The following is a 23616-nucleotide window of genomic DNA, read 5'->3' on the forward strand; positions in this document are numbered from 1 at the left end:
AACAATGCGAAAACCACCTCACAACTACTGCTACTAGGGGACCTCAACCTAGGGTTCAACGACCCAGCAGACTCACATGCATCTACCATAGCCAACACGATATCCTCACTCGGACTCTCTCAAAAAGTCAACCTACCCACCCACCTGAAGGGTAGAACCCTAGACTGGGTTGCTGATGCCAATTGCTCAGCGGTCATCACTGCCACCACACCACTACCCTGGACCGACCACTCGCTGGTCTCCTTCAACCTACTGACCTCTAGATCAACTACCACAACCGTGTCTCTGGCACCACCCTGCCTCACAAGAAACAAGAAAAATATCTCAATAGAAAAAATCATCCCAGCTATCCTTCCAACCTTAAACGCATTACCAGACAACCTAGATCCCACTACACTAGTCCACGAAAGCCCTCCGCCTAAAAAAGCGAAAATGTGAAGCCGATTGGAAACTATGCCCCTCCAGCGAAAGGAAAGCCATCCTTGACACGATTTCTCGTCATTACAAAGCTGAAATCTGTTTAGCCAAACGGAACTCCTATAACATCCGCATTGCCAATTCCAATTCAAGTATGAAGGAGCTCTTCTCCATACTGAAGGAACTTGAGTCACCCATTGCTACACCCGACACCTGCACTAAGAACCAGACCTGGTGCACAGACATACAACAAGCACTAGCAAATAAAATAAACACCCTACAAAACAAAATTCAACTAGAAAAAGACTCACTAAACCTCACTAACCCTCCCACAACTCCGCCCACTGCCACACCAAGTACACATATCAACTCATTCACCTTTTCTAAAACCACTACCCTGGAGGTTGAGAAAATCATCCTTTCCCTTAAACCTTCAAACTGTAAAGGCAATATCTGCCCCGCGTACATAATAAAGGACGCAGCCAGAGACCTGTCGCCCTTTATCTCCAAATTCATAAACGCCTCTTTCTCTTCAGGCAGCATCCCCGCCAACTTAAAACAATCTTGGGTGCTCCCCCTCCTCAAAAAACAGACGCTCGATCCCCTCATCCCCACTAACTACCGACCCATCACCACCGTACCCTTCCTACTGAAAATCTTGGACAAAGTTGCCTACGTCCAGATTCAAAAATACTTAGAACTACACAAACTACTAGGCTCCAGACAATCAGGTTTCCGCCCACTTCACGGCACGGAAACAGCCCTTATCGATCTGAAAACCCAAATTGTTGATCTTAGGGACAAGGGTAAGACAGCACTCCTCCTCTTACTCGACCTCTCCGCGGCCTTCGACCTCGTCGACCACAAGGTCCTCTGCAAACACCTTGACTCAGCCGCTCACTTCTCCCCAGAAGCTATCAAATGGATTGAGTCCTTTCTGAGCGAGAGAACCATGAGAGTCTTCTCCCCTTCAGCAGCAGCAGACCCCTCTCCTACTACTTGTGGAGTCCCGCAGGGCTCATGCGTCTCCCCCACACTATATAACATCTTCACCAAACCCCTGTTCGACGATCTGGACCATCTGGGTGTCACCTACACTAACTATGCTGATGACACTCAGATTCTCCTCCCACTTTCAGGTGATCACAGTAAGGACAGGGAGTTGGTGAATAGGGTATATCTCATCATTCAGGCATGGATGGCATCGCATGGTCTATGCCTGAATGATGACAAGACAGAGCTCATCATCCTAGGTTCCCCCGCCAACATCAACAAATTAGGCCTTGAATATGCTGAATTCAACATAGATGGCAATCTCATTAGAGTATCCAGGGAAGTAAAAACCCTCGGCTTTTATCTAGATGCCACTATGTCATTCAATAAACAGGTCAACTCACTAACATCTACCACGGCGTACACCTGCAAATTAATAAGGGCAGGCAGACCATTCCTTTCCAATGACAGTTGCTTGATCCTGGCAAGAGCACTCATACTATCTAGGCTCGATTATTGTAATGCCATCTATAGTGGCGCTAACAAAGCCATTATCCACAGGCTTCAAATCCTGCAAAATAACGCCTTGAGAGCTGCCCTCGGCATTAATAAGAGAGATCATATCTCTACCACTAGACGCCAACAGAAATGGCTCTCCACAGACAACAAAATCAAATTAAAGTTGGCCTCCCTAACCCATAAAGCCCTCAACAATGCCGCCCCCAGCTACCTGATGGACAAGGTAAAGAGAAAGTCCTCCATCAGACAAACAAGAACTATCAATTCCAACCGCCTGATAATTCCCAGATTCAAACTCTCCACCATTGGTGGGAACAGCTTTCCGGTGAAAGCTGCCATGCTCTGGAATTCGTTGCCACATAACCTAAGAGCTGACCAACCATACTTACACTTAAGAAAACACCTCATCAGTCACCTTAACTCCAACAACCCTTGTTTGTAGCTGCACTCTCTATACCTAGGTATAGATAGTGATACCCTGCCCATGACCTCGCCCTCGCCTCTAACAGCCCTTACAGCACACATCTGCACACCTTCCTCCTGTATAGATATTGACCTATTTGTATGAAGATTTGCATACACTTCCATACCTCCCATTCCTGTAATCCTGTAAGCCGGAATACTCTTCTCAGGAGTACCCGCCTCTAACAGCCCTGTACATATTTGTATATTTGTTTATTTACCCCTGCATAGATATTGACTTTGTATGTTTGAAGATTTGTACATCTCTTATCTTGTAATTCTGGTTATCCCTATCATTCCCTCATTGTGTATATTGCCGCAACATTGTAAGCTTCGAATTATCTTCTGCCTGCGCCCTGGTGCCCCTGGGTAAGGTGCGCCATATAAATAAATAAACAAACAAACAAACAAACAAACAAACAAACAAACTTTGAGTGACATCAGTCGTACGGCATACTTTTTACATAAAATGACATTCCAATAGATGGCAATTCCAAGGTACGATGGCAGTGAAATAAAACGAATTTGCATTTTTAACAATATTGTTCATTCAACTAAACACAATTAAAAAAAACTTTAAAAAAACGATACTGAGCATTCACTTAGATTCGATCACCAGGGAAAGCCGCAGCTTTTAATAAATAATGGCAATCGTGCAACAGTTGTCCCTTAAAGTGCATTTTTACAATATACCCAGAGCAATAACTAAATAAACGCATAGGTACGCAGAGGCAACATAGTGCGATGTTAAAATCTCCAGAAAGGAATAATCCGCAACACCCAGTTTACAGTGGGAGGCGTTGCTAGTGGGGGGCTTCGGGGGCTATACTCTGGGTATTTTGGTTGTGGCCCCAGATAGAAGCTCGGCGGCTAAAGGCTAGCTAGGCCCCAGTCCTGACAGACCCGGATCTTTTCTAGACTTAGCAACACCCCTGGTTACAGCCCATGAGCCACAGTGGTTTGGCGACGCCAGCATCCCCAACTACGGCAGCATCATCACCACCACCACCACCACCACTCTCTAGCATCTGTGGAGGCCTCTAAAGGCAGCATGCGTTTCCTGTTTTACTCCCAGTGCATCACGCACGAGCCCCAGCCACGGGGAACCCGTCCCTGCATATTGCAGTAATAACTTACTTTTGGCACGTCGACGGCCACCTCCCTCATGGCACTGGGCCGGACATCATTCATGGCGTGCAGGAAGTCGTTGAAAGCAATCGTTACTGACCCAGCCACCTCGCTGTCAGAAGGGCTGCTTAGATTTCCCAAAGCTCGCCGCACAGCATTCAGGCCTGGGGAGAAAGTCAAACACACTGATATGATCCTGGTCCAACAAACACAAGCTCAGTGACAAATGATGTCCTGCCCCTTTGCCAACGCGCGTTGGCAGGAAATGGACACAGTGATTGGCCTGCTGTAAAAGGCTGGGGCGGAACTCTGCAAAGAAAACCAGCAGCCCCATGTGGAAGCACCATTGCCAGCCCAGGGGAAATAGGATTACTTTCTGCTCTGGTCGTTCCCAAACAGAGCATCACTACTTGAAGACTGGGAGTATAGCCTAAAAACCTACTTGGAAAAAGAAACAAAAGGCAGGCATAGGCGAGGGTCACGTGATGAAGAACTCATAAGCGCCCGCCTTTTGACACGCCCATTGAGAAACCTGGAGGAGTGGCGTGCATCATTTAATTTAAAAACATTTAAGTAAGTATCCCTGGCGTATTGGAGACCTCTACTGGACTACATGCACACCTGGTCTTCAGCCCCCACATTCACGCCTGCTGGAACCCATGCTAGAGCTAATCTTTGTCACTGTGCAGCACATGTGACAAAGTAGCAGGAACTGATGGATGGCTGGAAGCCTGACATTGTTCGGCTGAGTCTAAATGCTGCCTGAAAGTAAAGACAGGGCCACACTGTAACACTGCACTACTAGATCTATCTGAAAAGGAAACTGCTCATCTGGGTCCATGCCTGTCTTTCTGGAGGGAGGGTAGATAAAATACCTGTGAGCAGACGGGTACATGCTCGCCACACGTGGGCCATGTATACCCAGAGAAACCAAATAGGCGAAGTTACAGGTGCCAAGTCTGGATAACTGGGTCTTCAGCATTTGGGGCCTCGACATTGGACCGAGAGCTGGGATCCAGGATGGGGTGCAACTAAAGTGAGGCCATGGCTAATTAGATACCCCTCTCTATGGGAGAGAGGAGCGGGCAGGTGTGCATGGATGTCCCACTGTGTTCGAGGGGTTGCCAGGTGTGGGCGCTCTAAACATGTGCGCAGATGAAGTGAATTCTACAGCGATGGGTGCTTCAATGCACAGCTCCCAAATCCACAGCCCATGCTTCAGATGCAGGCACAAGGTGGCATGTGTTAAGTACTGACACCCTGAGCACGAAGATGACAAAAGCAAGTGGCTTTATTCAAGGGAAGAAAAACAAACATCACACAAGCAGTAGATGAAACCTCCGTTAGGTTATTAACATACCAAGAGGACTGGAGATATAGATGTTGATAGAAATAAAAAACACATGGATTTAATGTTTATATTAGTCTGTGCGACCTAGTTCCTCGTGAACTCCAGTTGTAAATGCACTTTTATACATAGAAATAAAGCTGGTTTAAGAACCTCCTGCTTGAAGGGATCCTTAGCGTGGCAGTGTTACTTTCACACAAATCAGGTTTCATTAGAAAGGTTGGGATGGGCTGGCATTAGACCATGCATATTTACCATTTGAAAGATACACAATGCACATTTGAAAGTGTTCAACTCGCACTTACAGGGAAGGCTTTGTATATAACGCACACATTAGGTTTCGCAGAGAAGGCAGAAAACACGTGCACTTCATTTTCTAGAAGAATCGAGCTGAACAATAAATAGCAAGAGGGAATCGGCGTTTGGCAGATTGCTTGCAGAGCCTTCCTCTACGGATCTGTAGTCTGCCTCTGGGCGTGCCAAGGGGCCTGGCGACTGTTACCTTTGCAGCAGTTGCACGGTAACATTTTAAAGGCGTATCATTTGCATGCTTTCCGGGGGCGTTATTGCGAAGCTATGGAGGGGAATACTTCGAGATTGCATGTGCTGGCGTGCGGTATAATTCGCCGCAACTTGCGCGCTCATTTGCAGAGAACCCTGACGCAATCCTTTTAGTTTCATAGCACTGTCACCCAGCATCGACATTACGGGAGGTGGTGTTTTCTGGGATGGCGGCTGATTCTTCTACTGGGCCATGCCCTCGACATATACATCCACGTCCTAAACAGACATGCAGCTTCTTAAGCCGAGGATCCACAAACAGCCAACCCAGAAACCCCCAGCAGTTCATGAGTACTCCTTGAAATGGAATAAGGTGTAAGGCTTGACTTCTTCCTAGGATTTTTTCCTCTAATCAGCTGATCGTTTGAAGTTATTGAAAAATTCCCACCTTCGAGATAAGGTCATCAAACATAACTACTTAAAGACATTGGTATTATTGTTAAGACTCGTTTCCTCAAGATGGTATTCATTGTGGAGGTAATCCCTAGGTTGGCAGGTGGACTTGGCTGTTAAGGAGGAGCTCCAACTGATAAGATCCAAGTTTTGGTCTGCTGTGTTTTTTAGTATTAGACACACATATACAGGTGGCAAAGAGGAGAGCCGTAGAAAGAGAAATGGCCCACCTGGTCGTCTGTTGTTGCTGTGAGTGATCAGCTGACAGGCTTCACAAGGAGCAGTGGAAAGAGAGAAGAAACATTGAGTTCGGAACAATGCAAAAAGCTGGTAATTTGCTGTCTCCAGATCTGCAGAGAACCATTGCCTCACAGCAGTCTCCAAGACAAGCTAAATTCGTGATAGGAACAAAGCATCACGTCCTGTGGCAGGAACTCACAAAATGACAATTGCAGCCAAGGCAAAAAGAAAAACTGTGTGGAAAGTGAAATAAAGGGAGAGAAACAAAAGACTAGCATGGAGTCTGTGTCCGAGGAAAAAGCAGTGGCCAGGACATGACGTGGGAGAGGCAGGAGAAAGGAAGAGTTGGAGAGGGAGACAGAATGAGGAAGGGAGGGGGAGAGAGAGGGAGTGGAGCAGAGATGGGAAAAAGAGTGAGCAGAGACGGTGAACGAGGAAATAAAGAGTGAAACAGGGGGAGAGAGAGAGAGAGAGCACCCACACTGCCACGTCTTTCACCCTGTATTGTTTTTCTGAACCTAATTTTCACCACTCTCATGGTACCCTAAGCTGTGATGCCTGGAAATACCTCTGGAAGTCCAGACCTCCCTCATCATGTCTTATTATTCAGGACTTTTTGGGGGGATGATCACAAGGATTGCTTGGAAAAGGAATAAGAGTAGGGGCAGTATCTTAATTTTTATGTCGTCCATCGGGTCCAGACGAGACAGAGACTTCTCCATCTGTGCATATCCTCTTTAATAGCGTTGAAGAGGCCTGGGTATTTGATTTTGTATAGATTCCCTAAAATAGCTGCATGTTAACTACTAGATATCTGATGTAATGGTCCAACCATTTGAAAGGAACCTGAATTATTAGCCTTTGTTTCATTTCAGGGTTTAAGTTTAGAGGCTGTATTTCAGGTTTTGACAGATTAATTTTGAAACTCTAGACCGATCCAAAATCCTGTAGTTCTGTAGAGGTAGTCAAATTAGGTTTTGGGGGTATGATCAGAAAAAAAGTGTAGTTCATCTACAAACATGGGAATCTTATGGGCCACCTTCCCAAAAATAATAACATTAATCATGCATTTGGCCCTAATTCCTTGCACAAGCGGTTTCATGGCTATGGTGAACAAGAGGAGAGGGAGAGGGCAACCCTGACATGCCACTCTCCTAACTTTAATCTTGCAAGATAGACCTCCATTTACCCTAATTCTTGAGCTTGGGTCATCTAACATTGATTTAAGCCATCCTCTGAAAGTATTTCCAAAGCTCAACGCTTCCAGAGACTCTTCAAGGAAACCCCAGTCATTCCGGTCACATCTATTTGGCATCCAATGTCAGGATGACTGAGGAAGCTCCCTGTTAGGCAGAAACCTGTGCAGTTCCCTTAGGGACCACTGCAAAACGCTTAAGACTACAGGTGTTGGTAGTAAACCCAATTGGTAGCAGTCTGTACCACCCAGATTTACCTGGTAGCTGTGACTGAGCAGTCAACTTCTCTCAAGAAGAGTTAGACAGTATATAAAGTATACAAGATAGGTACCAAAATATAGTAGCACAAGCAAACACTGACCAGAGCTTTGGTATCAAAGTATATAATTATTTATTAAAAGACACACTTAGAAACACTCCAGCACTATTATTGTAAGCAAGTTCAAAAACACAGTCACTATTAATATATGTACATCCCTTATTCCTTACTAGACAAGTCTTAGTTACACCACTTATTTCCAGACAGAGGTGAGCGCTTAACTAAAGATGGCACTCCAATAAGTTAAGAAAACGGGAGGGAAAAGGCAGAAATTAGGAAAAGCACACAACACAATACTTTAGAAGCACCCAGCAAGGCAGGAAAGTCAAAGTCTACTTGTGAGCAAAAAGTTCAGAGGCCAGGCTCCCTCATGGAGAGAGTAGAACACCAATGCGCCCAAGATCACACAGTTTAAACGGCTTGAAAAGTCTTGCAGGGGTTTCAAAAAGGAATTAGTTCAGCTCAGAAAAGTTGAGTTAGCCATCCTAGGGCCAACCCAAGTGGTAAATTGAGGATTTAAGAGACACCCCACACAGACCGTTGCGAGGGAGGCCAGGCGGACACAGTACCTTGAAAGTGGAGATAATCCTCCAGCGGGGGCAGTTGTTCCTGGCAGTGGGTGCAAGTCGCGGCATCGTCCAGAGGAAGAGAAGATCTCGACGTGGAGGAAAACTGAAGGTCGTTGCACTGCCAGGGAAGAAACCAACCGCAGAGTTCTACCCTTTTATTCGCGGTAGTGGTAAAACGTGGTATCCCGGTTGCCGGGGAGCTTGGCACAGGCACAGGCAAGGTGGCCACGAGATGATCCGGGAAGGCGAAAAGGCAGGCAAACTGGTTATCCCCACCAGTCAAAGGAAGAAGACTCTTTGGGATGAAGATCTCCTCTGTCGTCGGAAGAAGTGGTGAGTCAGTTCAGTAGGGCTCCACCGGTGGTGTCGTCGTTGCAGGTCGGCTCAGCTTCTCCCTCTTTGGATTCTTTGGTCCTGTTGTGACGTCTGAAGTTCCAGTCCCCAAAGCCCTGCTTTTATGCAGAAAACCCCCATTCATCAGTCCTAGCTATCACTCAAACATGCTAAGTGGTGAGCCGGGCGACTCACCACTGGGCCAATCACACCAGAGTGCAACTTGAGTTGCCGAGGCAACTCAGTCCAGGGTGCCTAAACCCCCCCTCCCACACATCCTGTAGACCCAGACAGAGTGGCACCACTTTTGGAGGCTTCTGTGGAGAAGCCCGCCAAAAAGTGGAACAAAGTGCTCAACTTGGGTTGGGGTTACAGAGGCGAACACAAACGCCATTTTAAAACCGAGTCCTGGCAAAAAGACCCAACCGGGAATAAATATTAAATAAATAACCTGGCGGTATCTTTAACATTGCACCAAAAAGTGGTGTGTTTAAAATGAATGGGAAAATCCCATAGGAAATATTCTTAAGGACTATTTCGCGTGGTAACCACTGCCACCAGCCAGAAACTCGACGAGGGGGGACTGCACAGTGCCCCCTCGAAAAACAGACCCAGGGGCAATCTAATTACCCCTACCAGTACTTCCACAATATGATGGTTCGTACTAGTTATGGTCACAATTTAAGACTAATAAAGTCAGTGGTGACTTTACATGCCCTGGGAGACAGTAGTCAGTCCCAGGGTATGGAGTCTATGTTTGGGGGTCACTATGACACCCCTGTGTTACTGCACTGAGGGTGCTGTGTAACACACATCCCAAAAACACATGAAGCCCTATAGAGTAAAAGAACCCATAGCCCATAAAACACATTACAAAGTCAAAGGACATTCTCAAATCATGCCTAAGAGTGGGATAAAAAGAGTCTCACTCTTAGCAGAAGAAAAAAATAAACTTCAAAAATCCAGCAAAGCTGCTGGGGGCCTCACTAGGTTTGGGAAATTAGCCTCAACAGAGAATTCTCCCTAACACTCCCCGAAATCGCTGCACTTTGTCAATTTGGTATAGGTCTGTCCAGTTCTAGTTACTGTCCTTTAGTAATTTTCATGAGCATTGCTTTATCTATGTAACATTTTTATTGGACCTTTCGCTTCCGTTTTCCTCCACTTTGTAGAATTGCCATAGAAATTCTAGAAGGCTGTTAATTTACCTGTGGAAGTGTCTGTCCCCTCTCTCCCCATATGGCTCGGATAAATATCCAATGTTCTCTCGTCCTGAGGTATCTGGTGAGAAAGCTACCTGTTTTGTTCGCCCCTATGTAGAATTTGTGTTTGATACTTAATATCTCTCTGCTTTATTCATGGAAAATGTGTTCAGTTGGCCCTTAATCATTGAAAACCTGCTAAAAGCATTCCAGGAGCCAGTCTTTCTGCCTTGGTTCTCCAGGCTATTCATTTCTTTCGATAATCGCTCATGTTCTTTGAAGTATGGGGTCTGGAGTGCTTCACCCGCTGACCAAGATGTTAACCTCTAACATCCTTAACAGGCATCACATCTCTTGTTTGAGGACGTCTGGTCAGAATGGTTACATTCCAAATATTTTATTAAACAGGTTTCGATTTCTTTAGCTACCACAGGGTCCCTAATAACTAAAACCAGAAGAGTCCAACTCCGCTCATTACTAGTATCCCCGATTTCATTAAGTATCAATTCCACTGGTCCATGGTCTGAAATGGTTATGTTCCCTATGGATACCTGCTCGACATGTTTTCAAAGATTGTGGGAGACGAGCATAAAGTCGATGCGGTTGTATACCCGGTGTACATGTGAATAAAATGAGTAATCTCTCTCCACCCCATGTCTTAGCCTCTATAGGTCTATCAGATCTAGCTCATCCAAGCCACTTTTCTCCCTACCCCTAGCTTGTAATGTCTGGGAGGCCTCCCCATTGAGGGATCTAGCTTTTTGTCCATCACCAGCAGTCCGCAAGTGTCCCGGACCCCCACAGTTAGCATGGCTTAACTTCCTATGGTGGCAGCCAACAGGGGCTCAATTAATTTGCTCAAGTCGTGCAGTTTAGCTCCTTTGTTCCTCAACGTGGTCTAATACATTCGTGCCACAGATCAGGTGAGCATGCCCAGGTCGGCCGCCAGGAGCTCAGTGGGCCTAGGTTCACACATGCCGGTCACTGCACATAGCGGGTCCTGTGCTGAGCCTCCCACACTAAAGGATCCTGGCGATCTGCCCCCAGTGGCAGCCTGCCGCTCTACGGAAGGTACAGCTGGGCTCTGCGGGCCACCTCTCGTATCACATCCCGCCAGATGAGGGCGATTTAGGGCTTGATGCATCTGTACCAGCCAGTGCACATCACGCATCACTGCTCCTCTGTCACTGCTTCTGCGGTGTTCAGGCTCGGTGCCATGGCTCTCCAACGCATGCATGACCCCCTCTACAATTTTATTATTCAGAGTGTGGGGGTGATTTGTCCTGTTTGGGAGAGGTCGCCAGAGCACCCTTATCTTGTGGCCATCTTAAACCGCTGCCGGACATGCCCCCTCTTCTTTTGAATATTATAAGATTTCTGAAATCGTTACACCACAATGGACTATTACCTCCATACACACACAAATATATTGCTGCACTATAGTTAAGGTGCATGTTGAGTACCATAGGAAATCCCAAAAATGATTTGCTAATAACCTTTGACTCGTGAAACGGTTTTGGTTGCAATTTTGCAGACACAATTATACGCACGGGCCCCACCAGACTGGACATTTTGGGAAAGTGCAGTTAAAAAATAAAAGTTATTAAGATAACAAAATAAACAAAATTTTGGCCTAGTCCCCCATTCATTTTCCCATAGACAGAAAAGGCCAATTTGTGTTCCAGCGCACAACGAAAACTGCTGGACGGAATTGGACCAGGTACAAAACAACTTGGGCACGTAGCACTGACTCGAGATCCGGGGGAGTTTGGAGTTATTGTGTCCAGTAGTTATTTACATTTTTGAGGAAGAAGGGGGTGCTCCCTTCTCTTAAAATTATATCGTTATCTCCTATGGTACTTTGGAGTAGAGCGGCTGAGAGAATTTCAGAAATGAAAAAGCAGCGATTTTCTCACAAAATTCTATTGCTAATAATGTTTAACTTGCTAACTGGATTTGAAAGAAATTTTCAAAACAAAGTTTGTCCAGGCCCCCCCTCCCCCCAAACTGCAAATATTGGGAACAAAACCTTCTGAAATGAAACCGTTATTAAGAAAATAAAGCATCACAGTTTCAGCCCATTCATTTTCCCATAGAGAAAAGGTGCAGTTTTTAAACAGCCATAGTGTGAAAACTGCTTGGCAGATTTGACCAAATAAGAAAGAATTTGGGCACAAATCATTGACTTAATTTCCTTGAATGGTTTGGGGTAAATCCATTCAGTAGTTTTTGAAAAATTCGACAGACATGGGGGTGACACCCTGTTCATTAAAAACTTTATATATATACATCAGCCTAGTGCTTTGTAGCAGAGAGGCTGTGAGTTTATGAGAAACAAAAACCCACATTTTTTTTGTTGCTGTATCAAGTGATTCCTGCAAAATTACCGGGAGAAGCCGCAAATTAAAGAACTCAAAACGCTATTTAGAGGAGGAAAAAGGATGTCATCAAACTTTGGAATGAACTCCCCCATGATCTTACGGAGTCTAAAAAGGTTTTCGACGTCAGAAAGAGACTCAAAACTCTTCTGTCTATGTCACTCCTATGGAAACACCGATTGTTTTGAACCACAGTGCTTAGATGGCCGGACGGTGAGTGCTGTATAAATAGCAATACCAATCACATCAGGCTACTGGTTGGGAGTGGGAAACAAGACACCATGTGAAGTTGGGGATTTCAGGGTGGGTTGCGGTGCCAGTCACGGCTAGAACATTTTTGGATTACAGGGGAAGACTGCCGAAATATCTCAAGATTGCAGTGGCAACGCCGCAAAACACGCCCAGAATAAAATGTGCGTGACACGAAGCGATGAGTGATAGGGGGGGTAATGGCAGAAGGTTAGGGAGGGGAAAAAGCATTTAGGTGGAGGGGACCAGGAAAAATGAAGGGGCACATGTTGACTGCCTGTGAGGATGTGAAAGACTTTTTAATTCTGAGCAATTTTTCCCATTATCGTGGGAATCGGCTAACCGCTATTCTACTGCAGGAATTTCTGTTAGTGGAAATGATTACTGCAAAATTATTGTGGGAATAAGAAGTTAGAAAAAAAAGGTTTAACATCTGCAGTGCAGACATCTATTGGGCCGGGACAATGGGGGTTGACAATGGAGGTTTAGTAATAAAGTAATGGTTTGACATTTGCCAGTGGCTATGGCTAGTAGGCCCGAAAGAAAGATATTGGTGCAACACACACAGAGGCCAACGTCGAAGGCCATAGCTCGTGAGACCTTACGAAACTATGCAACATGTTCGCCCATGGCCACTGGCCATTGCCGACGGCCATGACTAGTAGGCCCTGAGGAAACTAAGGTATATCAAAACTCTTGAAATTCACTGAAAAGCCATTTGTTAAGAGAGAGTTTAAGTGATCAGATTTAATGGAACAAAACCCTTGAAAATCAGCACTCGCATTTCTATCAAGTCCACCTTGGAGAACAAAAATGAGTCACACAAACTAATAACAGTGATAGGGCTAATGGTCAGGGAGGAAAAAAGCAATTGAGGAGTGTGGAAGGACCATGGAAAGAGGAGAGGGGGCGGACTTGGTGAGTGCCTGTGAGTACGGGGAAGAGTTTGGGATTTTCAAGCATCATCAGGGCAATACCAGGGAAATCCCAGGGGCATGGTTCAATGCCGCTGTATGTGTAGTTTGTTGCCATTTTAGGTAGAATCCCACAGGAATGGGGAGTGAGTGAAAAGAAAAATAATTTCCTGGGCCTGGTAATGCATCTTTGTGCCCAAGTGCACGGCTAGTGGGTCCCAAAGAAACCTATTGGTGCAACATGTACAGTGGCCACAGTCGAAGGCTATTGCTAGTAGGACAGAAGAAACAATAGTATAACAAAACCCTTGAAATTCAGTGTACAAACTTTAGTTAGGAGAGAATTAAGATCATCAGATTTAGTGTGAAAGATACATAGCAACAAATCCTTTAAAATTCAGTGACAAACCCTTGGTTAAGAGAGTGTTAGAGTGATCAGATTTTATGCAACAAAACCCTTGAAATTCAGCAATCGCATTTTGAGTAAGATCACCTTAACTATGCGTCAGCGTTTTGCACAGTTTATGACCACAATGTTGACATCACAGATGGTATAATTGAGGGCATCATTGATGCCATCATTGGTGACATCACTAAATACATCATACATGACATCACTGATGAGATTAATTACATCAAATGTGACATTACTGATTATACACTGATACAGAAGTATGATATGATGACATGTCGAGCTTTCATGTGTAGTACTTATCAATTTATAAAGTTTAAAATAAAAATATGTAACGTTCTACAAATGGTTTGAATTTTATGTATTAGTAAACAATTACAATACTTAATTGCAGGGAAAGAAGGCGATTCAGGTAAGTCTATTTCAGCGAAACATAATATTCTATGTAGTAAAGAAATGAATAAGAATAGATAGAATTAAAAACACTTAATAGTAAGTGTTATGAAAATAGTCAATGTTCCCATTCAAACTTAGAATTCCTACTGTAATTACATTACATGAAGTTTTATAAAAAGATAATCACATAAAAAAGAAAGTGTGTGCTCGTGTGCAATGTGAGGATAGATAATCTAAGAATTCGAAGTTTGATTAATTTGCAAAATAAATCAGTTAGAAAAGATTAGAAAGTAAATATTTAATTATAGACATATCAATTGTATTACTCATATTTTTAGTAATTTCTTTTTAAATTCAATTATAAAAGTTTATTCCGATATAACCGATTACCTTCCAAAATACATAAATGCTTATATAGTATTTTTCTTTGTTTATTAAAGTGAGGCTGTCGCACTATAAAATTATATTATCCAGGGAAAAATCTTTAGTTTACAGGGACGTTAAGTTGAAAATGTAACACAGCAAAATGCCAGAAATTCAGCAAACAATTCAGGCAAAGTCATCTTAACTTGCCGCCCCTTGTTGCGCAGCATATGAGATAAGTCATTTATAACGCACCTGTTTACAAGTGTTTCTAGCGCGACAAGGCAAGGAAGGGGGAGACAAGGGGAATAAAACAACAATCTTACTAGTCCTTGCGTCATTCAGATGGTGCAAGTGCAGGGAGAAAGGGAGAGGGGAAGGAAAAGGGAGAGTGCAATAAGCAAAGCGTAAGTGCCACCGGGTGGCCGGTTCTAAGTGCTAGGAGGCAGGGGACTGTAGGGTTGCATATACATTCCCTAGTGCGTAGTAGGCCCGGAGGGAGTGCAAGGGGCTACTGGTCGTTAAGGAGCCTGGTCCCCATAAGATTGAGAGGGAGGCCAGGTAATCAGTTAGTGCAGCAGACAAGAATATCAGCAAGGGAGAGAGAGAGCGAAAGCAGAAGCAAAAAGGAAGGTCTTGAGTTGGTTCCGGAACCTGAGGTGGTCCTGCTCAAGTTTGAGGGAGGCTGTTTCAGAGGGAGGCACCAGATGAGGAGAGATATCGACCCCCCCACTATCAGCCTGGAGAAGCGTCTACCGTCAAAGAGTTGGAGGTGAATGAGCAGAGGGCTCGAGAAGGAACGCTTTTAGGAAGAGAGAGTTGGATGTAGTGTGGTCCCCGGCCCCAGAAAGCTTTCTGGACAATGCAGAGGGTCTTGAACTTGATCCTTGCAGCCACCGGGAAGCCAGTTGAGAGATTTCAGGGCTGCAGAGATAGGATTCCTGGGCTTGAGGCCAAGGACAAGTCTTGCAGTCCTGTTCTGGATTAGTTGCAGAGGGCGATGAGTAGAGGCAGGCAGATTTAGAAAGAGGTTGTTGCAGTAGTCTAGCCTAGAGAGAACCAGGGCTCTGGAGACAGTGAGCTTCTGGAGGAAAGTAGGAAAAGGAAGAATACCTCTGAGGAGGTGCCGCTGGTAGTGGGATTTCTTAGAGAAGTCCGTGATGTGAGGCGAGAAGGAGAGGGTGGAGTCGAAGATTACACCAAGGTTTTTTGCCTCACAGAAAGGCGCAGGTAGAGGGCCCAAGGAGGGAAATTGGGAGCAGGGGTCCCAATGAGGAGGATCTCAGTCTTACTGGCATTCAAGCAGAGATCGTTAGAGGCACACCATTCCTGAATCGCGGTAAACAATCCAGAATGATCGAAAGAGGAGAGGAGGCTGAGGGGAGCCTGAAGGAGAGCCGATTGTCATCCGCATAACACTGAAAGTTAGGAGAGAAGGTAGAGGTGAGATGGGCCACAGGTGCCAAGTAAAGGTTGAAGAGTCAGGGTGAGGGGTTAGAGCCCTGGGGAACACCAAATGTGGAGCGAGAGGTGGTGGAGAGAAAGGACCCCAGATGGACCTCGGAGGGTCGATTGGAGATCTGTGATGCCCAGGTTGTCACGGAGACAACTGATCAGGATGGTATGGTTGACCGCGTTGAAAACAGAGGAAAGTTCAAGGAGGATGAGGACGCATTGTGACGCATTTGAGAGCAGGTCTTCACGGGTGTTCAGGAGACAACAATATGCTGCACATCAGAGATCACATTACTGATGACATCACCAACGACATCACTAATTACATCATACATGACATCACGGATTGCATCACTGACGGAATCAGACATAAGATAACTTATTAGGTATGTTACCATATTTATAGGACCCGTCCATATACGTGCTTTCAGTATACAATGAGAAGATTGTATACAAAAATGTAATGCATACACATGCATGACATCAGTATTTGTGAAGCTTTCATTTGTAATTGCTAAAAGATTAAAATTAATGTATGCATATGTATTATTTTATAAATATCTTTACTTTCATTAACTAGCAAGCAAATAAAATGTTCCATTGTATAGATTGCACCCGATTATGGTAAACATATGTAAGACATTTGTAAGTATATATATATATATATATATTTTAAAGGGGGCCTGCACATAATTGCCCTGTTCGCTTCCCATTTAACCAACAAACATGCCAGACTTACTCACCTCCCTAGCACCAAAGGGGGTGGGGCTCCCCCTTGCGGAGAAGGGATGAATTCCTTTGATTTGTCACAAGTCACATAAGGAGGAGAGGTGAGCTGCGGGAAAGCAAGTGTTTAAAGAATGGGTGAAAACGTCACACCCAGAGGTTTGCGTAGCACAATGAACCCGTGCACAGCACTGCCTCTAGATATGCAGGGTGGGGTACGTGGGGAGAGGAAAGGGGAGCTTTAACTGATTTGAGGTGACAGGTGTGGGTGGGAGAGGGTCAAGGAGGTATGTCGACTGTGAGAAAGGGGTTGATCTTGTTTTGCATGTCACCGAAGGCTCAAAAGTTATTCCCAGTCTAAGAGGTGGTTCGAGGGTTTTTATAAAAGATTTTGTGCGGCATATGACCATCGCTCTTTCTCTCATCTAGAGTACAACCTCCACCCTAGCCCAGGCATCCCTGACCCAGGTTAGGAGCTAGAGAAGATTGACCCCTATTGTCTAGTTCCATCTTCTGCTAGGAATGAGGACCTAAAGTCTGAACATGTTATCTCAATAAAATCCCCCACAGACTTCCTAATCCGCCCTACACCATCCAGTGTTTAGTGTTCTAATGGGAATTGGGATAGTGCCTTCCAAATAGCCTGTTTGATTCAAGTCCTGTATAACACACTCACTCTGAACTCTCCATGTTCTACTCTTTCCTCTTCTCCACTCCATCTCACCCGTCCCATCAATCTCCTGTCCCTTCAATGTTCTCACACCTCTTAGATCTTGCCTCAACCCTTTGCTATTACTCATCCTTCTGCTACCCTACTATCTCTGCACTACTATTCCCTCTTCCACACGACTACTCCCACCAGCCCTCTATTATTCCTGCCTACCCTCAACTACTCCCTCATGCCCACTACTATTCCCCCCTGCCCTCTTCTCCTTCCTCCCCTCTATTACTCTCTCCTCCACACTACCAAAACACTCACCAGCTCCACAAATCACCTCTAGAATCTGCTGCTCCTTCCTCCCTCTAGATGGTCTCTTGGTTGTCCTCCACCTCCACCTCCACCTCTGACCTCACTGTTATAATGCACACTTTCTGCTTCCTGCTTATGTCTGCCTTTCTCTGCCAGGATTGGGTCTGGCGTGGATAAATTACCACTGACTGTTCCGGTAGATTGGTGAACAATTTATTAGTTAAAAGCAAACAGGACAAAACAAACCAACAACAGTACGAGACTTTGACGCAATTGCGAACTGCCCTCCCTCCATGCACCGTTCTCTTATAACCAAAGGAACACATGCATTTCAATGCAAGGGGTGGTCCAGACAGGACAAGGAATCATACTGAAACAGTGTTGCAAGCAGGGAACAAAGCCCCACTATGCAAGTCTTTTGATACCAGCTACGTTCTTACACGTTAGTGTGTTCATGAAGGACAGCATAATGCGATACATTTAGTGAAGTTGAATATACGCCTCAAAGCTCTGGAGTAGGCAAGAACGCTTACTGTATGATAAGTTCCGTCAGCTAAAGCTGCTTTCTCTAAGAAAGCTGGACCCTAAAACATGCTGACATATGCCAAAAGGAAAACACTTCAGAAGCTACTGACATGAAGGCGAGCACAGCTACATTAAGCGAAAAGCCTTCAAAACAAAGTCATGCGCAGTAAAGCCGAAAGCCTCACCTCGCACAAGCAAGAAACAGTTGCTTAAACATGGCAGTTGGCAGTATCTCCTCGCTGTTATAATGCAGTAATGTGCAAGGGGAGTGCATACTATTTTCAATTCCAAACTTTCCCCCAATCTAGCCCAGTCTTCCCCACCCAGGGTGTGGGTGGAAAGTCAAGTAGCAGGCAAAGCACCACCTACTTTTTCCACGCAGGCTGGCCAAGTAACAGAGATGGGGCCCTGGAAGGCAAGTGTTCACGTTTATGCTCCAGGCCCTGTTCCGACTGGTCCCCAGGTAAGTTCTTTAGGGGAGGGTGGGTATGCTCCCGTTTCCATCTCTGGTGCTCTAGAAGGCCTCTAGGATGTTGCATAGGCTTGCCAGTGTTGCTTGGCAGCCCTGTGAGGTCCTCTAGTCCATTGTGTTCAAGGGTGCCTTTTCTTTGCGGATTTCTCCCTTCCCAGCGTAGAGAACTGCAGTCTATGGTGGAGGCTTTGCTTTGTGTCTCTCTCGGCTCGGAGCACCAAAGTCTCCGGTGTGCGTTTGCACTAGCGCCTCTGCTTCCATTCTAGTTGACAGTCCTCTCTATTTCTGCGGCCATTCACTGCATCACTCTAGTGGCTGTTCGGGTCTCTCTTCTCTTTCTTTGGTTCAATGGTTTTTCTTTCCTTCCACTTCTGATGCTTGAGCTCTGAAAGTAGCAGAAATACACTGCCACATATTTGACATTGGAGGAAAGGTTGGAGAGAACAGTGATTTGATTTTGCATTTATAGTGCGCATATCACAAAGAGAACCTCACAGCAAACTGCATCTAGGAGCAGCACACGCAGCAGGTCTCTGTAGTCTGCACAGAGACATGCTGGGACAACGGGGTGGAGACAGGAATTGGGGCCTCTCAAATGTTCCCGTCCTCAGGCTGTGGATTGGCTCCAGACTTCGCCTTAAGCCCTCCCACCTTCTTTTGTAAATGGATCCTTAATGCTGTCTCCCAAGGCTAGAGTATGGCCTTGTCAGATGTGTCGACTACTGTATTAACAAGTGAAAATGTTAGACTTGGGAGGCGCTGGAAGAGAGTGAAAAAGGTCGGATTGCCCAGAATGGCAAGGGTTAATAGTTGAGCAGTGTCCTTATTGCACAACAGTGGATGTTAGGGAGCACACATTCACAACCGCATTGTGGCCTAAGCATAGGCGGTGTGAAGCGAAACCAAAGCAAGATCAGATAGAGCGGGAGGATGTGCATAAGGGTGGGCACATTAAAGCATGCAGCAAACGAATGGAAACTTCGTAGGGGGACAGCGGCTAAACAGTTTTGAAAAAAGCAACAGTAGGAATGCAAAGGCAGCAAAGATGATGAAAGGGAAGTTGTGAAAATGAAGCAAGACGAGCGCAATGTCTACTCTATTCAGATGCTATGGTTTTGAATAACATTACGTTTAATTCATGGAATGTTAGGGATTGCATAATTGGGTCAAGCAGAGGAAGGTTCTGGCAGATGCCAGACAGTTAGCAGCGAAAAGAGGGTTATTATAAAGAATCCCATGTAACTAAAATCGCAATGCGTCAGGTGTCCTCCAGATGTGGTCCCATGAACTTCTGTGCAGCCTCTGCATCCTATGTCTAAGGGGGCAATTACACTCTTTCACAAAAACACACCATTTAATAGGCTCACTGGCGATACAGTGGTGGTCAGAGGAGAACTACAGCCTCACTAGGAGGTTATTGTAAATGTGTAGGTTTCCCAATTTCGATAATGCCCCATGAGGTAGTCCAAAAATGGGAGACAGCCCAAGACTGAATGCTATGTTAGACCCCACTAAGAATAGATCCATTTCCAACATTGCAGATGCCATGAGAGAAGCTATGGAGACTTCTGGCTTGTGTGTATATCTGGAGGATCCTATACCTAGAGGTTAGGCAATACACCTACAACTCAGCAGGGTTTGACACGTCATGTATCGATTGCTTTTTGGTGTCCACGGGTTATAAAATGTGAAATTCTTCCACATGCACCACCAGATCATGGCCCTCTTATTGGGGGTAAGGCAGACAGGAAATTGGGGCATGAGGTGCAGATGAGGCTTTAGAGAAACAGCACTAACTGGTGTAACCTTATCTGCAAAATACAATAGGAAATGGAGTTCTTTTTCCAAGACGAGTGTTAGGGAGGGGAGACTGGGAATGCCTCTTTCTGGGAAGCATTTAAATGCTACATACAAGAGGTTTGTGTAGCCCCTCCGACCAGCTTGGCGCTTAGAAATACTAAAGCCGAAACAGGTAGACTAGAGATGGTTACAGAGTGAGCATGAACTGACCCACATGAAAGCCTTGCATTAGTACTATAGACCTAGTTCACCAGTTTGGGCAAGTGTCAGGACTTCTAATTAATTGGACCAAATGTGGTATTCCCACTATGTACAACAAACCCTCAGAGCATTGCTAGTCTGCTACTTATGTGGGCTACAGAACTGTCAATATTTAAGGCATCAAAATATAACATAGGACGGAGTCTAATATACAATACGATATAATGCAACTACTCTATCAACTGGAAGCTAAGATATCCCGATGGCTGAAGCGCCCTGTATCTATGGCAAGCTATATTGCAATCTCCATGATAGGGGCACTGCCCACATTACTCTATGTGCTTGCCAATGTGCATTGTTTGCCTCTCAAAGTGACATTAAAAAGATGCAAGCAGTTGCTAAAAAGACTTGCATGTGTGGTCAGCGATCACAGCTTTGTATGGATACGCTGACCAGGTCAAAGAGTGGGTGTATGGAGATCACTGACTTGTACGTTTACTGCTTGTAGGCTTAAGAAAAGGGATTCCTGATTCTGCTCGACATCCACACCAGTTCCTCTGACACCTTGGTTTTACAGACTGGAAAGAAAGCGGCCTACACAGCAACTCTCCTTACGTTCTCATCCTTCATGACCTCACGTCTGCCTTTGATATGATCAATCATGCCACCCTTATAAATTGGCTCTGAGATACCCTTGGCATCACAGAACTGGCACTGGACTGGTTGACCTCTGTTCTCTCTGACCACTCCAGGTTCAACTGGCCCTTTTCTCTCCTCCATCACAATCTCCACCTGCGGCGTCCCTTAGGGCTCTATTCTCTATATTCTATTCTCTATTCTCTTGCTGTGGCTATTGAACGTCTACCTTGCCCCTCTGGCCCATTTGATCTCTGCCTTCTCTCCTCACTTACAGTGTTATGAGGAGGACACGCAGCACTCCTTCAAGCTTCCCTCCACTGCCTTCATTCCCAACTCTCTGACTGCTATTCAGGCATGGTGTGCTGCCAACGATCTTTGCCTTAATGCCAGTAAGACCGAGATCCTTCTCATTGGGACCCCAGTGTTACACTTCAGGCTTCCCCGCGGCCATCCTTGCAGAATACAACTTCTTTACAGGCTCCTCTATGGTCCAGGTACAAGCTACCATGGCATCTCTACAAACGTCGATGCACTCCAAGTCACCTGACACATCTTCTACGTGGAAGACGTACAGCAAGCCACGCCCCTCTTACGACTATAAAACCACCGTCTTCCAAGGGGCTCGTTGCTGCTAATTAGCGTTACCAGCTACACGCGGTTTCGTCCGTTTCCTCTTCGTGTCTCCCTACACAAATCCTTATCTGAACTCCTGGTTTTGACCTTTTGCCTGACTTTTGGATTGCCTCGTCTCCTCCTTTATTCTTGTCTTGCTCGTCTGGTTGTTGGACTCAGAACGCTACTGGATACGGCTCTCTTCAGTGGCGGTTCTTGCTGGTTGCCGCTCTGCACTTCAATTTGCTGTCTACTATCCCGATCATCTCAACAGCTACTCAACTATACTCGTGTACTCAGGTACATACCTATTGTCTTCCATGGATATTGTCTTCTGTTGGATTCTGGGACACTGAGTGACTTTCCTGTGTGATTGCTCTTAAGTGCATATGAACGCCCTCCTGAACTGCACCAACCCGGCACTAGTGCGTCCCTCATGCCGTTCGGGGTTACTTACCTGTACTAACTTCCCTGTTTGTTATTTTCTCCTGTCGTTGTCTTCAGAATCCTGGACTCCTCTTATTCCATTTATCTTTATTCAGGTCAGTTGTTATCAATTCTATAGCTATAGTGGGAACCGATACGGATTTAGTTCAATTCCACTCATTTGTGTTATTCTTTGTAGATCATCCCGGGGAAACTCAACTCCACTCCAATATCTATATAGGTAGTTGTCCAATCATTTCAACTGTTCTAATCACTTGTATAATTTCAACACTGTTTAATATCTTGGTATTCTTTTGCAGCATGGTATTGGCGGTGTGTGTTCTCCCCGCTCTTTTATTCAATTGACATCTCTGTCTGTTCTAAGTGAAACAGCAGAGAGGTACATTGTGGAAAAGAGCCCCTCTTTGAGGAAGCCTGAGTCTTGTACTCAGGGGAGCTGGGATGGAAGGCTGAATTCGGAATCTTATACCACCAACATCTCCAAGGTCATTTTCTCTGCATCTTCCGCCTATTCGGAGTGGTGAGTAACACCCAGCTCCCTCGTACTCTCTGCCTGCTTCACATGGGCCTCCTACCTTCACCCTCTTGAGGCAAAAAACCTTGGTGTCATCTTCAACTCCTCTCTCCCCTTCTCACCTCACATCACGGACCTTGCCAAGAAGGCCCACTTTCAGTTGCACCTCCTCAGAGCCACCTCCTCAGAGGCATTCTCCCTTTTCTCACCTTCCCCCAGAAATTCAATCTCTCCAGAGTTCTGGTCCTCTCTAGGCTGGACTAAAGCAACTCCTCAATCTGCCTAAATCCTCCCTTTGCCCCCTTCAACTAATCCAGAATAGGACTAGCCTCCAGCCCAGGGACCGCATCCCTCCAACCCTAAAATCTCTCCACTGGCACACGGTTGCTGAGAGGATCGAGTTCAAGACCCTCTGCTTCATCCACAAGGCTTTCTGGGTCCTGGGACCCTCTACATCCAAATCGCTCTCCCTTGGGAGAATAGCTCAGGGGCAACACGCTCGTCTTGGAAGCAAGACGATGCGTAGCAACACAGGTTCGATCCCTGGGTCTGCGCTTAGAAACCTCTGGGTATTAAATAACCAATTAAAATTACAATAAATACCTCCCTGCTAGAGCCCTTCTGTCCTCTAACTACAACTCTCTGCAGATCAGATGCTTTTTAAGTTGAGAGTAGGGGGTAGATCTCTCTCTTCCGTAGAAGCCTCCCAATGGCCTCCCTACCCTTCTCAGACTTGAGCCGGATCTCTTTAAGTTTCGGAAGCTTCTCAAGACCCTGCTTTTCTCTTCTTCCTTCCCTCTGCCCCTCCCCTGCTAATGTCCCCCTCTGCTGCATTTTGACTGGCTGCCTGGTTCCTTCTGATG

At 45.6% G+C, this 23616-nt stretch overlaps 1 protein-coding gene across 1 annotated transcript in view; it reads right to left on the bottom strand.

The window, feature by feature from the left end:
• Window positions 1–23616, bottom strand: part of AFG2A (AFG2 AAA ATPase homolog A) — a 2695729-nt gene that overhangs the window by 1844317 nt on the left and 827796 nt on the right. The window contains exon 10 of the mRNA XM_069631126.1: window positions 3529–3683. Within this exon, the coding sequence (XP_069487227.1) occupies window positions 3529–3683 (155 nt within the window). The remainder of the gene's footprint in view (window positions 1–3528; window positions 3684–23616) is intronic.

This window comes from Ambystoma mexicanum, chromosome 6q (assembly GCF_040938575.1).
Source record: "Ambystoma mexicanum isolate Mex_15411 chromosome 6q, UKY_AmexF1_1, whole genome shotgun sequence".
Taxonomy (NCBI): Eukaryota; Metazoa; Chordata; class Amphibia; order Caudata; family Ambystomatidae; genus Ambystoma; species Ambystoma mexicanum.